Below are 21,376 nucleotides of genomic sequence, written 5' to 3' on the forward strand. Positions count from 1 at the left end.
TGGGTATCCACGCTGACTCCCTAGGGCTCCCAGCCTCTGTCTGAGGGGAGAACCCAGGACAGGGAGCACTAGGAGCCTCTGAAGCAGGGGCACAGGTTCTCCCTGCTGCCTTGTTGGGTGGCAGCATCAGTGAACAGAAGGCAGAGGTGGAAGAACAGAAGGCACATGCAGGATTGTGGGGAAGCATGGTCTTCCTAACTCTTAATTGGCTCTGGTGACCCAGGTCATCACCAGGAAAGGGACAAGGCCAAGTGTCCTAGGGCTCCTCTTCCAGGTGGTCCAGGGAGATTGCTGAGCACATATGTATTAGATTTAGAAATGAAGGAAAAAGAGAGGCATCAGAGTTTGTGTCGTTTAATACCTTAACCAGAGGAAGTTGAACTTGGGACACACATGTAGTTTCAAAGACTCTCTGCTAATCACTCTGCCCACTGTGCTTTTCAGATTTCAAGATTAAGGTCTTGGATAACATGGGTCATTAGTTCTCTAGTGGGAATGAAGATGCCTTGTCTATCTTTATTTCTCACACTTGCAGTTTGTGGAGCATCATGTGCTTCATAAACAGTAGAATGTATCACTGGATGAAAGAGTGGGTTAGATAAATAGGGGATGAATTTCTTAAAGCAAATCCAGTCGCTTCCATGAAGCCATCTTGTCTTGTTCTCAGGACACTGTCTCTCTGGCCATCATCCTTCACGTGGCTGTGTGTCTCTGCCCCAGTCTCCGCAGGGCATCCTTCACGTCCTTGTTTCTCAGACTGTAGATGAGGGGGTTGAGCATCGGGATGACCAGGGTGTAGAAGACAGAGACCACCTTGCCCTGCTCCATGGACTCCACAGCTCCCGGCTGGGCATACATGACAAAGATAGTCCCATAAAAGAGGGACACGGCTGTCATATGGGAGCCGCAGGTGGAGAAGAGCTTGTGTCTCCCTCCTCCTGAGCGCATCCTCAGGATGGTCACTGTGATGTAGCCATAGGAGACGAGGACCACGAGTGTGGTGCCCACGATGATGAGGCCACAGAGGCCAAACATGACCAGCTCATTGGTCGTAGTGTCAGCACAGGCGAGCTTGAGCAGAGGCGGCACATCACAGAAGAAGTGGTCAATGTGGTTGGAGCTGCAGAACGGGAGAGTGAATGTGAAGCTGGCCTGCAGGATGGAGTTGAGGCAGCCTCCGCAGTAGGAGACCAGCACCAGGTGGGTACAGACTGAGGAGCACATGGAGATAGGGTAGTGCAAGGGGCTGCAGATGGCCACAAAGCGGTCATAGGCCATCACAGCCAGGAGTAACGCCTCTGTGGTGCCCAAGAGGGAGAAAAAGAAAAATTGAATGATACATCCCTCAAAGGTGATGATCTTGGAGGACAGAAAGTTGACCAGGGCCTTGGGCGCGATGACAGATGAGTAACACAGGTCCACAAGGGAGAGGTTCTTGAGGAAGAAGTACATTGGGGAGTGCAGACTGGCATCCAGGGTGATGACCACCATCATGGTGAGGTTCCCCAGGACGGCCACCACATACAGGGCCAGGAACAGAGCAAAGAGCAGGGCCTGGGTCTGTGGACCACCCTCAAATCCATCCAGCACAAACTCCTGCAAAGACATCACCGAGAGGTTTCCATCGCCTTTGGGTGACATGGCTCTCAGCTGAGCAACAAGCGGCAGACAGCAGAGAGCAGGTGAGACACAGTGAGAGGGAGCAGGTCAAAGTCACAAGGGAACACTCTCTTGGAAAACAGAAACACTCCAAGGCCTTACAGCCCACTGACCAACAGACCACCAGCTGCCCTGTTCATCTCCTGATGAACTCAGACTGACCTGAAATGGCAAACATTTCCTCTCATTTACTAATATCTAAGTGTGCTTGGAGGGCTTCCTTGGCGGCTGAGAGGTAAAGACTCTGCCTGCAAGGCAGGAGATTCAGGTTCGATCCCTGGGTTGGGAAGATCCCCTGGAGAAGAAATGGCAACCCACTCCAGTATTCTTACCTGGGAGAACTCATGGACAGAGGAGCTTGGAGATTTACAGTCATGGGGTCACAAAGAGTCGCACACAACCAAGCCACTAAACAGCAACAAAGTATGCTTGAAACACTCACTCTGTGGGAGACTCTGAGTGTTTGCTATGAGATGGTTCCAGGGGTCATGTCAAGCTGAGAGTCTACTGTGTAAGAATGGCTTCCATCTCCTTGTCCTTGCTTTAAAGGACATGTTCTCCCTTCCCATCGGTTTGATCCTGAGCTGTGCCATTTCTGAACCTTCTCTGGTATCTTATCCTGCATTTTTGCCCCTGAAGGAAATGGCGCCTGACTCCAGTATTCTTGCCTGGAAAATGCTATGGATGGAGAAGCCTGGTAGGCTATAGTCCATGGGGTCGCAGAGTCAGACATGACTGAGTGACTTCACTTTCCTTTTTTTTTTTTTTTACTCATTCTTTAATTTCAGAAAGTGTTAAACATGTCTTGCCATCAGGATGTTACTCAATGATAGTTCTATCTCCAGGCTAGTCTACAAGCATATCAGGGCCCTTACCTCACCAGGCTAGTGTGGTGCTTTGCCTGTCTCTCCTGCAGGCCCTGAGATTTAACTTGGCATCTTTGTCACTGAGCTGGGACCTTGATGGCAACCATTGTTAGAGATCTCTGCATCCTTGATATTTTAAAGGTTCTTTCTTGCAATGTCCAGATACTGGACAATCTGTGGACAGGGGACAGCCCAGCTCTATGGCCACAGACACAGCAAGACAGACACTTTAACACATTCAGCACATGGGTATGTCATCTCTCTGTCCTTACTCCATGCATCTGGCTCCTTGGCACACCATGAGGGCTTGATTACTTTGAACAATGGGAACAATTAACATTGGTGGCTCAGACGGTAAGGAATCTGCCTGCAATGTAGGAGACCTGTGTACAATCCCTGGTTCAGGAAGATCCCCTGGAGGAGGGAATGGCTACCCACTCCAACATTCTTGCCTGGAGAATTCCATGGACAGAGGAGCCTGGCAGGCTACAGTCTATGGGCTCACAAAGAGTCAGACACGACTCAGCGGCTGATACTTTCACTTTCAACACTGTCACATCTGCACCCTTTGGATCTTCCATAAGGTGCTTCTTCCTGTCCCTGTCACAGCCTAGCACTCCCTTGCCTGTCCTGAGCAGAGCTGACCACTACACTCACGTGGGACATGGGAACCAGCTCTGTAATGGCCAGAGGAATGCTTGGGGGAAGATCCATCCTAAATGAGAAGGAGTGGTGAAGGAAGGTGGATACAGAGCCCTAGTGCCTCCTAGGAAGACAAAGAGGATTAGTAAGAGGGTGGAAGTCAATTTTAGAGCTCTTCATGTTTTCTAGAGGTCATACCTGCAGCATCACAGTGCTAGCGTGGGAGTTGGGGTGTGCGGGCAGAGGATGGGTGGTCAGTGGTGCCGATAGAGGACTGATGACCCTGAAGTTCCCTCAACCTTAAGTTTTCTTAGAAGGTGGTCTGAGAGAGTTCATTCTTTCCAACAAAACAGAAGGTAGATGACCATGTAGGCTGTCCAGTTTTCCTCTTCTGGCAGACTTGACTCCAACTCTCACATGATGGCAGAGGGGACAGTCTGGCCTGGATGCTCAGGCAGGGTTTAATATAATATGTGTTTGAAGCTGGTGCTAAGAGCAGAGTTGGTGGTCTGCCTTACACTCCATGGCCACCCACCCTTGCCTCCCACCTCTGTCCTGTGCAAACAGTCGCAGTAATCATGGCCAAGCTTTTGCTGTCCATTCTGTTCACTCCCTGGCCATACACACAATAGATTCACTGTGACCACAGTGACCATCTTCTCCCCACCACCCCAGGCCAGCTGTCTGGCTTCTATTTCCCTTGGGGTTTCTGTTCTGTTTCCAGGAGAGTTTGTTCACCTCAGGGGCCTTTGATCATCACAACAGTGACCCCTAGGATGTCTGAGGAAGCCCATAAGTAGAGATTGACATGTTTACCTCAGAAAACAAGCTTGGTTTCTGACAAAACAAACTCACACATTGCCTTGGCTTATTGAAATGACTCAATGGGCCTATGGTTGCTGCTTCAGTAAACCTACTTGTGAGCTGAGCCTGAGATGTACCTTCCCAGATAAAGCAAAAAGTCTACTGATGTCTGTAAGCCTCCATTTGTATTAACTACGCTTGAGTCCTTCAGGTAAACTTGTTACTCCTACAGCACCAGCATCACCTGGAGATTGTCAGAAATATAGAATCTCAGGCATTAAATTAAAGCCTGCATTTATATGAGACCCCTTAAATTTTGGACCTCTGCCATAACTGACCCCTGCTCATAGTAGTAGATGGGTGGGTGGTGGGAGAGTGTTGATCAGGCTTCAGGATCCCAGGACTCATCTATCAGTGATGCTGACCCACACCCTGCTAAGTGATGACTGAACTGCTCCTGTGATGTCAGAAGGGGGGTGACTCACCAAGGACAGTTTGCTCCCAGGGCTGACAGGGCTCCTGACCCAGGGCTGTGCTGATGATAATGAGTTGGTACAGAGGACTCTCCAGCCTGTGCAGGTCTAGCTTTCTGTGCAAGAAGTGTGATTGGAAAGGTTTCAGAAGAAGGCACCTGGGGTCACAGTGAGAGGCAGGCCAGGTACTCCAAGTTGATGCAGGAAACACTTGGGTCTTTAGTCTTGGTACAAGCAGGAAGTGGGGTGGACTCAACTCACCTGTTCCTCTTTGTTCTGTCCCCTGATCTGGCTAGTATTCATGGCATCTGCATCTTTAGGTCACTGTACTGGGAAGATGCTCTCCATGTGGTGCAGCTGGGCCTCTTGGCCTCAAATGGCCAATTAGCTGTTACTTGGCCTCTGAGTGCACTGGGACTCCCAACTCCCGGGGTCCCAGGAAGATGCAGTCCTGTGGCCAAACTTCCTCTGATACATCTCAGCCTAAACAGAGAAGTCAGGAAGCCCTATCTCCCTCAAGGAGTACTGGGGTTCATCCAATGGGAGCAAGTTAACTTACAGTGACCCAGTGGCCCTCTTTGGAAAGGCTTCCCCAGAACTGCAGGTGTGTCCTCCTGGCCCACAGCCTGCCTTCTTCCTCTGCTTCATCCTGGTATGTTGGTGTGATGAAGGGTGATGTGCAGGACTCTGTGCCTGTGGAAATGAAACAGCCCTCTCTAAGTCACACTGTGGCTCTTCCTCAGTGCAGGTTGAGTAAATGTGTCTGTTAAAAGAAAACATTTAAATCCTGGATGGAATCCCAAACCAAAGTATAAAGGTGATATATGTGTAACATTAAAATATAGAAAGTATGAAAGTAAAAAGCAGAAAAAGTAGTATCACAAATATTCTAAAAAAAAGAACAAGGCAGCTATATCTCAATAATCATTAGACAAAAAGAATTTCAGGAGAAAAAATGCTTATAAAGGGATATTTATTAATGAAAATGTTCAATCCAAGTGCATATCTGAAAAGTTTAAATTTTATATGACTAATATGATTTTAAATATACATAGTAGAAACTGACAGAGTTAAGAAGAAATGAAAAACATCCATTATGGTTGATATTCATCTCATTCAGTAACTAACAAAAGAAACAGAAAAATTGTAGTCACATGTTAGAATTGGTTCAAAATATTAGCTAAACGGACCTACTGGGCACAGATAGAACACTATAATCACAACTGCAGAATATAAATTCTCTTGAAACTCATAGAATATCACTGAACTAAGGTTTTTTTTTTTATTTAAATGAATTATTAGGAGGAGGTCATGCTCAATGTTGTTTAGTTGCTCAATCGTGTCCGACTCTTTTGTGAGCCCATAAACTGTAGCCCCCTCTGCTCCTCTGTCCACTGGATTTCCCAGGCAAGAATACTGGAGTGGGTTGCCATTTCCTTGTCCAGGGGATCTTCCTGATCCAGAGATCAAATCCACGTCTCCTACATTGCAGGCAGGTTCTTTACCACTGAGCCACCTGGGAACCCCATGCTGCATTAGGTGGGCCCCACATCCAAAGACTGGTTTCCTTCTAAGAAGAGGAAATGATACAGAGACAAGACACAGGGCGTCGGGCATGTAAAGATGGGACAGAGTTTGGAGTGATGCAGCAGCAGGGAAAGGAGTGCCAAGGAGTCTCCAGAAGCCAGGTAGAGGCAAGGAAGAATGTTTTCCTAGAGATTTGTTAATTAGTTGTGGTGGTCCTGGTGACAGACACAGGAGCGTAGTAAGGGAGATTGCTTTCACCTGGCAAGGTCAGCAATATGTACCTTCATGCCCCTATCTTAGGAGTACGCCTTCTGTTCAACTTTATGTCAAAATGTACTCTGTATAGATCTTGATCACCTTCCCCAAACCTTCCATTTTCTAGTTTAGTTATTTAAATTGCTTTAAACATGAAAACTTAGCCTAACTGCTTGCGAACACATCTTTAGAAAGACGCTAGTTTACTCACTTTTTATTTGTTTTTTTCAATAAAGTATGTTATGTAATGGATCTTCCCATCCCCCGCCCCCACCCTACCTCTAATGTGTATATCTAGATGCGGATTCCTGAATCAAAAGACGCATAAGACACTTTTTTTCCCCTCAACTGAGAACTTCCAGGTGTTCAAGGTGGATTTAAACATGGACATGAGTTTGAGCAAGCTTCAGGAGTTGGTGATGGTCAGGGAAGCCTGGGGTGCTGCAGTCCATGGGGTTGCAAAGAGTCGGACAAGACTGAGAGACTGAACTGAACTGAACTGAATGAATCACAACCAGTAGTAGGAGTCTGTTTTCCTCATCCTTTCTTATTTTGATAGTGTGTTAAATCTATGCCTTTTATTTTCATTTGGGTTTCCTACTGCCAATGAGTTCTTATAAATTTTCAAAGTATTTTTGGTAGTTGAATTTAGTTATTTTTCTATTAGATATTTGACAATACTGCAGTTTAAATTGGGATGTCAATAAAAGAAATCTTTTTTCAGGTTCTTTTCCTCCTCCTCCTGCCTCTCCCCGTTCCCATCCTCCTCCTTTTTTCCCAAATCCTTTGGACATTCTTTGATATGGTGCATTCTATTTTCAATCAATTTGATCATTATGTAAAAGCTGAATCAAGAATAGATAGCTGTAAAGCAATTATTCTCCAATTAAAAATAAATAAATTAAGAAAAAGAATGAATGGCATTGACTTATAGAGTCATGATAATGATTACCTTTGGAGAACAAGATTTGGGAGTGGGCAAAATGACAGTGGCATTTAGGTAAAAATATTTATCTATCTTGGATTGTGGTGAATTCCATGAGTAGATATGATGTGATGATTTTTTTTTCTATAGATATTTAAACATAAAATACAAACATGAATACTTCATTTTTCCAATTCTAGATGAGAAATGTAAATGCTATGACTGGAGTTCAAGGCAATGTTATCCATACCCTTGGGGTGGTTGAACAGGAGCCCAAGAGAGCTTCTGCCCTAACAGGAACAAAGATTTTTCATTAGACCCCACCTCTCTCTTCTGTGAGAGATACTGTTTGTCAAATCTGAGTCATTCAAGCCCAAACTATTTCTACTGACATCAAAGTCACAAGGGGGACACTTTGGGCATGTATTTAAATTAATATTTTAATTGTTATTGCTATTTAAAACTAGGTCATTCATATTTGGTTGTGATGAAATGCCAAAGAACAAAGTTTAAAGATTTAATTTCTCTTTGGAATGATCACTTATCAGGCCACAATGAATATTTATCCATCAATCGTCTCTTCTATACCAGCCATTATCTAAGTTGTTTTATTTATGTCCGTTATCTCAGGTGAGTCTTGCCATAAATAGTTTTTAAGTTTCAGTATAGTTGATGTTGCTACATGAAGAGTTTTTAAGTTGCAGTATAGTTGGTGGCTGTTTCAAGATGAGGGAGTAGAAGGATGTGCTAAAATTACAACTCGCTGCTGAACAACCATCAACAGGAGAATGTTGGATCTCACCAAAAACAGACACCCCACATCCAAGGGCAAAGGAGAAGCTCCAGCAAGATGGTAGGAGGGGCAAAATAGCCTTTAGAATCAAACTCATAACCCCCAGAGACGCCCAGACGGCTCAAACAAACCTTGTGCACACCAGGACTCAGAGACCCCATAGAGACTGAGACAGAGCTGTGTTTGAATGTCTCGAGCGGAGGTATGGGTCAGCAGTGGCCTGCTTCAGGGGCAGAGGCTCTGGGTGCAACAGACCTGGGTATGGCATAAGCCTTCTTGGAGGAGGTCGCCTTTAACCCACATTAGAGCCACCAGAACTTACACAGGACTGGGAAAGCAGACTCATGTAGGGCACAAACAAAACCCTGTGCACACCAGGACCCAGAAGAAAGGAGCAGTGACACCACAAGAGAGTGACGCAGACCTGCCTGTAAGGGTTCAGGAGTCTCCAGTGAAGGCGTGGGTTGGCAGTGGCCTGCTGCAGGGTTGGAAGCACTGAGTGTGGCAGTGCGTGCACAAGACCTGTTGAAGGAGGTCGCCATTATCTTCATCAACTCCACCATAGTTTGGCCTCAGGTCAAACACCAGGGAAGGAACACAGCCCAATCCATCAACAGAAAATTGGATTAAAGATTTACTGAGCATGGCCCCGCCCATCAGGACAAGTCCCAGTTCTCCCTCAGGCAGTCTCTCCCATCAGGAAGCTTCCATAAGCCTCTTGTCCTTCTCCTTCAGAAGGCAGACAGACTGAAAGCCACAATCACAGGGTTCTGACAAAACATGGTCCACTGGGGAAGGGACCGGGAAAGCACTTCAGTACTCTTGCCTTGACAACTCTATGAACGGTATGAAAAGGCAAAAGGATAGGACACTGAAAGATGAACTCCCCAGGTCGGAAGGTGCCCAATATGCTACTGGAGATCGGTGGAGAAATAATTCCAGAAAGAATGAAAAGATGGAGCCAAAGCAAAAAACAACACCCAGTTGTGGATGTACTGGTGATGGAAATGAAGTCTGATGCTGTAAACAGCAATATTGCATAGGAACCTGGGAAGTTAGATCCATTAATTAAGGTAAATTAAAAGTGGTCAAACAGAAGATGGCAAGAGTGAACATCAACATTTTAGGAATCAGTGAACTAAAATGGACTGGAATGGGTGAATTTAACTTAGATGACCATTGTATCTATTACTGTGGGCAAGAATCCCTTAGAAGAAATGAAGTAGCCATCATAGTCAAATAAAGAGTCTGAAATTCAGTACTTGGATGCAATCTCAAAAACGACACAATGATCTATGTTCATTTCCAAGGCAAACCATTCAATAACACAGTAATCCAAGTCTATGCCCCAACCAGTAATGCTGATGAAGCTGAAGTAGAGAGCTTCTATGAAGACCTACAAGACCTTCTAGAACTGACACCCAAAATAGATGCCCTTTTCATTAAAGGGGACTGAAATGCAAAAGTAGGACATCAAGAGATACCCTGAGTAACAGGTAAATTTGGCCTTGGAGTACAGAATGAAGCAGGGCAAAGGCTAGTAGAGTTTTGCCAAAGAACGCACTGGTCATAGCAAACACCCTCTTCCAACAACACAAGAGAAGACTCTACACATGGACATCACCAGATGGTCAGTAGTGAAATCAGATTGATTATATTCTTTGCAGCCAAATATGGAGAATCTCTATACAGCTAGCAAAAGGAATACCAAGAGCTGACTCTGTCTCAGGACATGAACTCATTGCCAAATTCAGACTTAAATAGAAGAAAGTAGGGAAAACCACCAGACCATTTGGGTATCACCTAAATCAAATCCTTTACAATTATACAGTGGAAGTGACAAATAGATTGAAGGGATTAGATCTGATAGAATGCCTGAAGAATGGAGGTTTGTGACATTGTAGAAGAGGCAGTCACCAAAATAATCCCCAAGAAAAAAGAAATGCAAAAAGACAAAATGGTTGTCTGAGTAGGCCTTACAAATAGCTGTGAAAAGAAGAGAAGCTAAAGGCAAAGGAGAAAAGCAAAGATATACCCACTTGAATGTAGAGTTCCTAAGAATAGCAAGGAGATATAAGAAAGCCTTCCTCAGTGATCAATGCAAAGAAATAGAGGGTAACAATAGAATGGAAAAGCCTAGAGATCTCTTCAAGAAAATTAAAGATACTAAGGGACCATTTCATGCAAAGATGGGCTCAATAAAGGATAGAAATGGTATGGACCTAACAGAACCAAAAGATATTAAGAAGAAGTGGCAAGAATATACAGAAGAACTATACATAAAAGATCTTCATGACCCAGATAATCACGAAGGTGTGATCACTCACCTAGAGCCAGACATCCTGGAATGCAAAGTCAAGTGGGCCTTAGGAAACATCATTAAGCACAAAGCTAGTGGAGGTGATGGAATTCCAGTTGAGCTATTTCAAATCCTAAAAGATGATGCTGTGAAAGTGCTGCACTCAATATGTCAGGACATTTGGAAAACTCGGCAGTGGCCACAGGACTGGAAAAGGTCAGTTTTAATTCCAACCCCAAAGAAAGGTAACGCTGAAGATTGTTCAAACTACTACACAATATCCCTCATCTTACATGCTAGCAAAGTAAAGCTCAAAATTCTCCAGGCCAGGCTTCAACTGTATGTGAACTGTGAACCTGTAGATGTTCAAGCTGGATTTAGAGAAGGCAGAGGAACCAGAGATCAAATAACCAACTTGTGTTGGATCATCAAAAAAGCAATAGAGTTCCAGAAAAGCATCTACTTCTCCTTTATTGACTAAGCCAAATCCTTTGACTGTGTGGATGACAACAAACTGTGGAAAATTCTTAACGAGATGGGAATACCAGACCACATGATCTGCCTGTTGAGAAATCTGTATGAAAGTCATGAAGCAACAGTTAGAAGCAGACGTGGAATAACGGACTGTATCTATATCGGGAGAGGAGTATGTCAAGGCTGTATATAATCACCCTGCTTATTTAACTTATATGCAGAGTACATCATGAGAAATGTTGGGCTGGATGAAGCAGAAGCTGGAATCAAGATTGCTGGGAGAAATGTCAATAACCTCAGATATGCAAATGACACCACCTTTATGTAAGAAAGTGAAGAACTAAAGAGCTTCTTGTGAAATTAAAAGAGGAGAGTGAAAAAGCTGGCTTAAAGCTCAACATTCAGAAACTGAAGATCATGGCATCTGGTCCCATCAGTTCAGTTCAGTTCAGTTCAGTCGCTCTGTAGTCTCTGACTCTTTGCGACCCCATGAATCGCAGCATGCCAGGCCTCCCTGTCCATCACCAACTCCCAGAGTTCACCCAGACTCACATCCATCGAGTCAGTGATGCCATCCAGCCATCTCATCCTCTGTCATCCCTTCTCCTCCTGCCCCCAATCCCTCCCAGCATCAGAGTCTTTTCCAATGAGTCAACTCTTCCCATGAGGTGGCCAAAGTACTGAAGTTTCAGCTTTAGCATCATTCCTTCCAAAGAAATCCCAGGGCTGATCTCCTTCAGAATGGACTGGTTGGATCTCCTTGCAGTCCAAGGGACTCTCAAGAGTCTTCTCCAACACCACAGTTCAAAAGCATCAATTCTTCGGCACTCAGCCTTCTTCACAGTCCAACTCTCACATCCATACATGACCACAGGAAAAACCATAGCCTTGACTAGACGAACTTTTGTTTGCAAAGTAATGTCTCTGGTTTTGAATATGCTATCCAGGTTGGTCATAACTTTCCTTCCAAGGAGTAAGCGTCTTTTAATTTCATGGCTGCAGGCACCATTGCAGTGATTTTGGAGCCCAAAAATATAAAGTCTGACACTGTTTCCACTGTTTCCCCATCTATTTCCCATGAAGTGATGGGACCAGATGCCATGATCTTCGTTTTCTGAATGTTGAGCTTTAAGCCAACTTTTTCACTCTCCTTATGGGAGAGTGTAAAAGCAGTGCTAAGGGGAAAGTTCATAGCAATACAGGCATACCTCAAGAAACAAGAAAAAAGTCAAATAAATAACCTAACTCTACACCTAAAGCACACCCCACTCCAGTACTTTTGCCTGGAGAATCCCATGGATGGAGGAGCCTGATGGTCTGCAGTCCATGGGGTCGCTAGAGTCGGACACGACTGAGTGACTTCACTTTCACTTTTCACTTTCATACATCGGAGAGGAAATGGCAACCCGCTCCAGTGTTCTTGCCTGGAGAATCCCAGGGATGGGAAGTCTGGTGGGCTGCTGTCTATGTGGTCGCACGGAGTCGGACACAGAAGCGACTTAGCAGCAGCAGCACACCTAAAGCAACTAGAAAAGGAAGAAATGAAGAACCCCAGGGTTAGTAGAAGGAAAGAAATCTTAAAAATTAGGGCAGAAATAAATGCAAAAGAAACAAAGGAGACCATAGCAAAAATCAACAAAGCCAAAAACTGGATTTTTGAAAGGATAAATAAAATTGACAAACCATCAGCCAGACTCATCAAGAAACAAAGGGAGAAAATTCAAATCAATAAAATTAGAAATGAAAATGGAGAGATCACAACAGACAACTCAGAAATACAAAGGATCATAAGAGACTACTATCAGCAATTATATGCCAATAAAATGGATAATGTGGAAGAAATGGACAAATTCTTAGAAAAGTACAACTTTCCAAAACTGAACCAGGAATAAATAGAAAATCTTAACAGCTCCATCACAAGCACAGAAATTGAAACTGTAATCAGAAATCTTCCAGCAAATAAAAGCCCAGGTCCAGACGGCTTCACAGCTGAATTCTACCAAAAGTTTAGAGAAGAGCTGACACCTATCTTACTCAAACTCTTCCAGAAAATTGCAGAGGAAGGTAAACTTCCAAACTCATTCTATGAGGCCACCATCACCCTAATACCAAAACCTGACAAAGATCCCACAAAAAAAAGAAAACTACAGGCCAATATCACTGATGGACATAGATGCAAAAACCCTTAGTAAAATTCTAGCAATCAGAATCCAACAACACATTAAAAAGATCATACACCATGACCAAGTGGGCTTTATCCCAGGGATGCAAGGCTTCTTCAATATCCGCAAATCAATAAATGTAATACACCACATTAACAAATTGAAAAATTAAATCCATATGACTATCTCAATAGATTCAGAGAAAGTCTTTGATAAAATTCAGCATTTATTGATGATAAAAACTCTCCAGAAAGCAGGAATAGAAGGAACATACCTCAACATAATAAAAGCTATATATGACAAACCCACAGCAAACATTATCCTCAATGGTGAAAAATTGAAAGCATTTCCCCTAAAGTCATGAACAAGACAAGGGTGCCCACTCTCACCACTACTATTCAACATAGTTTTGGAAGTTTTGGCCACAGCAATCAGAGCAGAAAAAGAAATAAAAGGAATCCAAATTGGAAAAGAAGAAGTAAAACTCTCACTGTTTTCAGATGACATGATCTTCTACATAGAAAACCCTAAAGACTCCACCAGAAAATTACTAGAGGTAATCAATGAATATAGTAAAGTTGCAGGATATAAAATCAACACACAGAAATCCCTTGCATTCCTATACACTAATAATGAGAAAATAGAAAGAGAAATTAAGGAAACAATTCCATTCACCATTGCAACGAAAAGAATAAAATACTTAGGAATATATCTACCTAAAGAAACTAAAGACCTATATATAGAAAACTATAAAACACTGATGAAAGAAATCAAAGAAGACAGTAATAGATGGAGAAATATACCATGTTCATGGATCAGAAGAATCAATATAGTGAAAATGAGTATAGTACCCAAAGCAATCTACAGATTCAATGCAATCCTTATCAAGCTACCAACAGTATTTTTCACAGAACTAGAACAAAAAATTTCACAATTTGTATGGAAATACAAAAAACCTCGAATAGCCAAAGCGATCTTGAGAAAGAAGAATGGAACTGGAGGAATCAACCTGCCTGACTTCAGGCTCTACTACAAAGCCACAGTCATCAAGACAGTATGGTACTGGCACAAAGACAGAAACATAGATCAATGGAACAAAATAGAAAGCCCAGAGATAAACCCATGCACCTATGGACACCTTATCTTTGACAAAGGAGGCAAGAATATACAGTGGAGGAAAGACAATGTCTTTAACAAGTGGTGCTGGGAAAACTGGTCAACCACTTGTAAAAGAATGAAACTAGAACACTTTCTAACACCATACACAAAAATAAACTCAAAATGGATTAAAGATCTAAACATAAGACAAGAAGTTATAAAACTCTTAGAGGAAAACATAGGCAAAACACTCTCCGACGTACATCACAGCAGGATCCTCTATGACCCACCTCCCAGAATATTGGAAATAAAAGCAAAATAAACAAATGGGATCTAATTAAAATTAAAGGCTTCTGCACAACAAAAGAAACTATAAGCAAGGTGAAAAGACAGCCTTCAGAATGGGAGAAAATAATAGCAAATGAAGCAACTGACAAACAACTAATCTCAAAAATATACAGGGAACTCCTGCAGCTCAATTCCAGAAAAATAAACGACCCAATCAAAAAATGGGCCAAAGAACTAAATAGACATTTCTCCAAAGAAGACATACAGATGGCTAACAAACACATGAAAAGATGCTCAACATCACTCATTATCAGAGAAATGCAAATCAAAACCACAATGAGGTACCATTTCACGCCAGTCAGAATGGCTGTGATCCAAAAATCTACAAGCAATAAATGCTGGAGAGGACGTGGAGAAAAGGGAACCCTCTTACGCTGTTGGTGGGAATGCAAACTAGTACAGCCTCTATGGAGAACAGTGTGGAGATTCCTTAAAAAACTGGAAATAGAACTGCCATACGACCCAGCAATCCCACTGCTGGGCATACACACCGAGGAAACCAGAATTGAAAGAGACACGTGTACCCCAATGTTCATCTCAGCACTGTTTATAATAGCCAGGACATGGAAGCAACCTAGATGTCCATCAGCAGATGAATGGATAAGAAAGCTGTGGTACATATACACAATGGAGTATTCAGTTCACTTCAGTCTCTCAGTCATGTCCAACTCTTTGCGACCCCATGAAACACAGCATGCAAGGCCTGCCTGTCCATCACAAACTACCGGAGTTCGCTCAGACTCACATCCATCGAGTCAGTGATGCCATCCAGCCATCTCATCCTCTGTCGTCCCCTTCTCCTCCTGCCTTCAATATTTTCCAGCATCAGGGTCTTTTCCAATGAGGTAACTCTTCGCATGAGGTGGCCAAAGAACTGGAGTTTCAGCTTCAGCATCATTCCCTCCAAAGAAATCCCAGGGCTGATCTCCTTCAAAATGGACTGGTTTGATTTCCTTGCAGTTCAAGGGACTCTCAAGAGTCTTCTCCAACACCACAGTTCAAAAGCATCAATTCTTCGGCACTCAGCCTTCTTCACAGTCCAACTCTCACATCCATACATGACCACAGGAAAAACCGTAGCCTTGACTAGGCGGAACTTTGTTGGCAAAGTAATGTCTCTGCTTTTGAATATGCTATCTAGGTTGGTCATAACTTTCCTTCCAAGGAGTAAGCGTCTTTTAATTTCATGGCTGCAGTCACCATCTGCAGTGATTTTGGAACCTCAAAAAATAAAGTCTGACACTGTTTCCCCATCTATTTCCCATGAAGTGATGGGACCAGATGCCATGATCTTCGTTTTCTGAATGTTGAGCTTTAAGCCAACTTTTTCACTCTCCACTTTCACTTTCATCAAGAGGCTTTTTAGTTCCTCTTCCTTTTCTGCCATAAGGGTGGTGTCATCTGCATATCTGAGGTTATTGATATTTCTCCTGGCAATCTTGATTCCATCTGCGTTTCTTCCAGTCCATCGTTTCTCATGATGTACTCTGCATATTAGTTAAATAAGCAGGGTGATAATATACAGTCTTGACATACTCCTTTTCCTATTTGGAACCAGTCTCTTGTTCCATGTCCAGTTCTAACTGTTGCTTCCTGACCTGCATACAGATTTCTCAAGAGACAGGTCAGGTGATCTGGTATTCCCATCTCTTTCAAAATTTTCCACAGTTTACTGTGATCCACACAGTCAAAGGCTTTGGCATAGTCAATAAAGCAGAAATAGATGTTTTTTCTGGAACTCTCTTGCTTTTTCTATGATCCAGCGGATGTTGACAATTTGATCTCTGTTTCCTCTGCCTTTTCTAAAACCAGCTTGAACATCAGGAAGTTCACGGTCCATGTATTGCTGAAGGCTGGCTTGCAGAATTTTGAGCATTACTTTACTATCATGTGAGATGAGTGCAATTGTGTGGTAGTTTGAGCATTCTTTGGCATTGCCTTTCTTTGGGATTGGAATGAAAACTGACCTTTTCCAGTCCTGTGGCCACTGCTGAGTTTTTCCAAATGTGCTGGCATATTGAGTGCAGCACTTTCACAGCATCATCTTACAGGATTTGAAAGAGCTCAACTGGAATTCCATCATCTCCACTGGCTTTGTTCGTAGTGATGCTTTCTAAGGCCCTCTTGACTTCACATTCCAGGATGTCTGGCTCTAGGTCAGTGATCACACCATCGTGATTATCTGGGTCATGAAGATCTTTTTTGTACAGTTCTTCTGTGTATTCTTTCCACCTCTTCTTAATATCTTCTGGTTCTGTTAGGTCCATACCATTTCTGTCCTTTATCAAGCCCATCTTTGCATGAAATGTCCCCTTGGTATCTCTAATTTTCTTGAAGAGATCTCTAGTCTTTCCCATTCTTTTGTTTTCCTCTATTTCTTTGCATGGATCACTGAGGAAGGCTTTCTTATATCTTCTTGCTATTCTTTGGAACTCTGCATTCAGATGCTTATGTCTTTCCTTTTCTCCTTTGCTTTTTGCTTCTCTTCTTTTCACAGCTATTTGTAAGGCCTCCCACACAGCCATTTTGCTTTTTTGCATTTCTTTTCCATGGGGATGGTCTTGATCCCTGTCTCCTGTACAGTGTCACAAACCTCATTCTATAGTTCATCAGGCACTCTGTCAGATCTAGGCCCTTAAATCTATTTCTCACTTCCACTGTATAATCATAAGGGATTTGATTTAGGTCATACCTGAATGGTCTAGTGGTTTTCCCTACTTTCTTCAATTTAAATCTGAATTTGGCAATAATGAGTTCATGATCTGAGCCACAGTCAGCTCCCGGTCTTGTTTTTGTTGACTGTATAGAGCTTCTCCATCTTTGGCTGCAAAGAATATAATCAATCTGATTTCGGTGTTGACCATCTGGTGATGTCCATGTGTAGTCTTCTCTTGTGTTGTTGGAAAAGGGTGTTTGCTATGACCAGTGCATTTTCTTGGCAAAACTCTATTAGTCTTTGCCCTGCTTCATTCCGTATTCCAAGGCCAAATTTGCCTGTTACTCCAGGTGTTTCTTGACTTCCTACTTTTGCATTCCAGTCCCCTATAATGAAAAGGACATCTTTTTTGGGTGTTAGTTCTAAAAGGTCTTGTAGGTCTTCATAGAACTGTTCAACTTCAGCTTCTTCAGCATTACTGGTTGGGGCATAGATGTGGATTACTGTGATATTGAATGGTTTGCCTTGGAAATGAACAGAGATCATTCTGTCATTTTTGAGATTGCATCCAAGTACTGCATTTCAGACTCTTTTGTTGACCATGATGGCTACTCCATTTCTTCTAAGAGATTCCTGCCTGCAGTAGTAGATATAATGGTCATCTGAGTTAAATTCACCCATTCCAGTCCATTTTAGTTTGCTGATTCCTAGAATGTCGACATTCATTCTTGCCATCTCTTGTTTGACCACTTCCAATTTGCCTTGATTCATGGACCTGACATTCCAGGTTCCTATGCAATATTGCTCTTTACAGCATCGGGCCTTGCTTCTGTCACCAGTCACATCCACAGCTGGGTATTGCTTTTTCTTTGGCTCCATCCCTTCATTCTTTCTGGAGTTATTTCTCCACTGATCTCCAGTAGCATATTGGGCCCCTACTGACCTGGGGAGTTCCTCTTTCAGTATCCTATCATTTTGCCTTTTCATACTGTTCATGGGGTTCTCAAGGCAAGAATACAGAAGTGGTTTGCCATTCCCTTCTCCAGTGGACTATATTCTGTCAGATCTCTCCACCATGACCCGCCCATCTTGGGTTGTCCCACGGGCCTGGCTTAGTTTCATTGAGTTAACAAGGCTGTGGTCCTAGTGTGATTAGATTGACTAGTTTTCTGTGAGTATGGTTTCAGTGTGTCTGCCCTCTGATGCCCTCTTGCAACACCTACCATCTTACTTGGGTTTCTCTTACCTTGGACTTGGGGTATCTCTTCACGGCTGCTCCAGAAAAGCGCAGCCACTGCTCCTTACCTTGGATGAGGGGTATCTCCTCACTGCCGTCCTTCCTGACCTTCAACGTGGGATAACTCCTCTAGGCCCTCCTGAGCCCACACAGCCACTGCTCCTTGGACGTGGGTTTGGTCCTCCCGGCCACCGCCCCTGGCCTTGGTCATGGGGTTGGTCCTCCAGCCACCACCCCTGACCTCAGACTTGGGTAGCTCTTCTCCGCCATTCCTGTGCCGTCGCATCCTGGCACTCTCGGCCGCTGCCCCTGACCTTGGACGTGGGGTAACTCCTCTTGGCTGCCACCTTTCGGGCATGGGGTCCTCCCGGCTTCTGCCCCTGACTTTGGACGTGGGGTAGCTCCTCTCAGCCGCGCTTAGTGCGCCGGTCGCAGCCGCTCAGCCATTAAAAAGAATCCATTTGAATCAGTTCTAATGAAATAGATGAAACTGGAGCCTATTATACAGAGTGAAGTAAGCCAGAAGGAAAAACACCAATACAGTATACTAATGCATATATATGGAATTTAGAAAGATGGTAACGACAACCCTGTATGTGAGACAGCAAAAGAGACACAGATGTATAGAACAGTCTTTTGGACTCTGTGGGGGTGGGGGATGATTTGGGAGAATGGCATTAAAACATGTATAATATCATATTAAAAAAAAAAGATTGGTTACTCAGATAAGCTTTAGAAACAAGCTTATATTGTAATTTTTAATAATGTAATTAAAACTTTTAGAAATATAACATAACAACAAGGAACTATCTCAGAAGTGAGCCGTAGTAAACACAGACCTTAATTAACAAAACTAGGACTTAATATTAAGTGAAATACAACTTTTGTCATCATGAGGTCATTAACCCTGTAGCCAGGGAAGGCTTTAACCCATCAAATAAAAATGAGGTTTGTCAGGGAGCTGGGAAATCCAAGCGGCTCTCTTGGATTTCCCATAGCCCTGACTCTTTGATTTACAACTATTGCTCATCTATTTTTAATTCCCCGATTTAGGAGTAGATTTGCCATGTTTTGAGGACATCAGGATAGCAAAAATCTAACCATAAGGACTTATTTTTTGTAGAAACAGAATGAGCTTTGTCTGTATGTACCATAATCTTAAATAATGTTTGTTTACTTTACCAAAGTAAGAAAAGATTTTAAAAACAAATATAAATCACTGAAAAGCAAAAAAGTTCATAATCTGTCATTGAAAGATGCATTCTAAGTTGTGTTCTCTTAACATAGAGAGTAAACTAAATTCCAGTCTGTTACCAGTTTACCAGATAACAAACAAACAAAAGTTGTTTATTGGTTAACGTTAGAGAAGTCTTTTCCATAAATCTTGAAGTAGTAGTATTCTTGCAAGGGCATCAGAGTGAAACCATAGAAGGCATGTTTAAAATCTGGTTAAATTGCAATTGACAAGGTACCCTGGTCATTGCTGTGATATGTAACAATTTAATACTATTACTAGAATTATAATTGACCACATTTTATCAGGGCATATCAGATCTACATGAATTCCACATAATTTCAGGATATCTATATTAGTAACATCAACCATACAGTATAACCTGAGAATATTTATCACACCCCTTCAACAGTACTTCCCATGTAATTTAACATGTGCAATGAACCCAGGTAGTTTGATAGCTCTTTGGGATATCTCACAGGCCCTTTGAAGTGTCCCAAAGTTAGCTAAAGGTCAAGTTATTTAGGAAGTTTTGTCAATAACTATCATAAGGGATTATAACACTCAGTCAGATAGAATCATATAGATCACTGTGAAACAATATATTCACTTAGCCAAAGTAACAAGATTTCAAAGGTAAACATCAAACAGATCACTTTAGAGGTAAAGAAACTTAAAAATCCATTATCAAAGGCAGTTCAATATCTCAAGAAAAGTTGTATTACTCACAAAACTCTTCCCTTGGGGTTCACTTTCCATAAAACCTTCTTATCACTTTCTGTACTCATCACTTTGTTTTCCCATCCTGAAACAGCCACCTGTAAGTCAGACCTACTTCCTTTTCCCTTCACAAAATGTAATTTCTTTCCTCATACCTTCTTTACTGAAAACACACATCCTACTTTCCTTAAGCAACCAAGAACTGACCTTTATATTAACATTCTATAGAAAGGTGAACATAAATATCAGTGATAATTTCTTAAAAAAATTCTAGAGAACATCTCAGGATGGCATCAAACATTATTCATTAATAGTCAAAAATCTCAAGTTGCTTTGTAAGAGGAAGTCAGAGTTCAGTAATGATGTTTCAGAATCGTATAATATTTGGAAATTACTTAACTATCCAATAAACTTCCATCACTTAGTTTAGCACAACCCTAGAAATTCAGGTTACCAAAATCTCTAGAGACTGTTTTAGACAGACATTTCTAAAGCATAATTATTCTTAATAGAGTTTATCTAAAAGCTCATATCTCATTTGTATTATGTTTTTTGAAGTTTCTTCACTAGAGGTACTTTCCTTGCTGACGAACGTGTAACAGATATAAACATATAAAAATATCTAAGTTATAATAAACCTGCTGCTGCTGCTGCTGCTTCAGTCGTGTCCGACTCTGTGCCACCCCATAGATGGCAGCCCACCAGGCTCCCCCGTCCCTGGGATTCTCCAGGCAGAAAACTGGAGTGGTTGCCATTTCCTTCTCCAATGCATGAAAGTGAAAAGTGAAAGTGAAGTCACTCAGTCGTGTCCAACTCTTCGCGACCACATGGACTGCAGCCCACCAGGCTCCTCCATCCATGGGATTTTCCAGGCAAGAGTGCTGGAGTGGGGTGCCATTGCCTTCTCTGATAATAAACCTAGACACAATGAAAATATTATGCTTAATGTTAATGACTCTTAGACACATCTATATTGGATTAGCAAACAAACATTAATACTAGATATTCAATATTGAATATTTCCCAGTTCATGTGAATCTGAAATTTATTTAGGTTAATTTCTTGTGTATTAAGAATTGTCTGATTTGTAAGTGCTTACTTTTCTTTAAGTCAATTAAATTAGAACTCATTTACCACTTCAGCAATATTATCAAAGAAATAAACAAAAGACACACACTGAGACATAGAGGAAAACAATAGAATG

General features: G+C 42.4%; 1 protein-coding gene across 1 annotated transcript; it reads right to left on the bottom strand.

Annotated features, from left to right (window-relative positions):
• Positions 1–624: 624 nt before the first annotated feature.
• On the bottom strand, positions 625–1,641 carry LOC129656370 (olfactory receptor 12-like). The gene has a single exon (XM_055587058.1). The coding sequence runs from the start codon at positions 1,639–1,641 to the stop codon at positions 694–696; it is 948 nt and encodes a 315-aa protein (XP_055443033.1). The 3' UTR covers positions 625–693.
• Positions 1,642–21,376: the final 19,735 nt, after the last annotated feature.

Source organism: Bubalus kerabau, chromosome 6 (genome assembly GCF_029407905.1).
Source record: "Bubalus kerabau isolate K-KA32 ecotype Philippines breed swamp buffalo chromosome 6, PCC_UOA_SB_1v2, whole genome shotgun sequence".
Taxonomy (NCBI): Eukaryota; Metazoa; Chordata; class Mammalia; order Artiodactyla; family Bovidae; genus Bubalus; species Bubalus kerabau.

Excerpts from the sequence above, each read along its gene's own strand:
- LOC129656370 (XM_055587058.1), bottom strand. The coding sequence starts at position 1,641 with ATGTCACCCAAAGGCGATGGAAACCTCTCGGTGATGTCTTTGCAGGAG.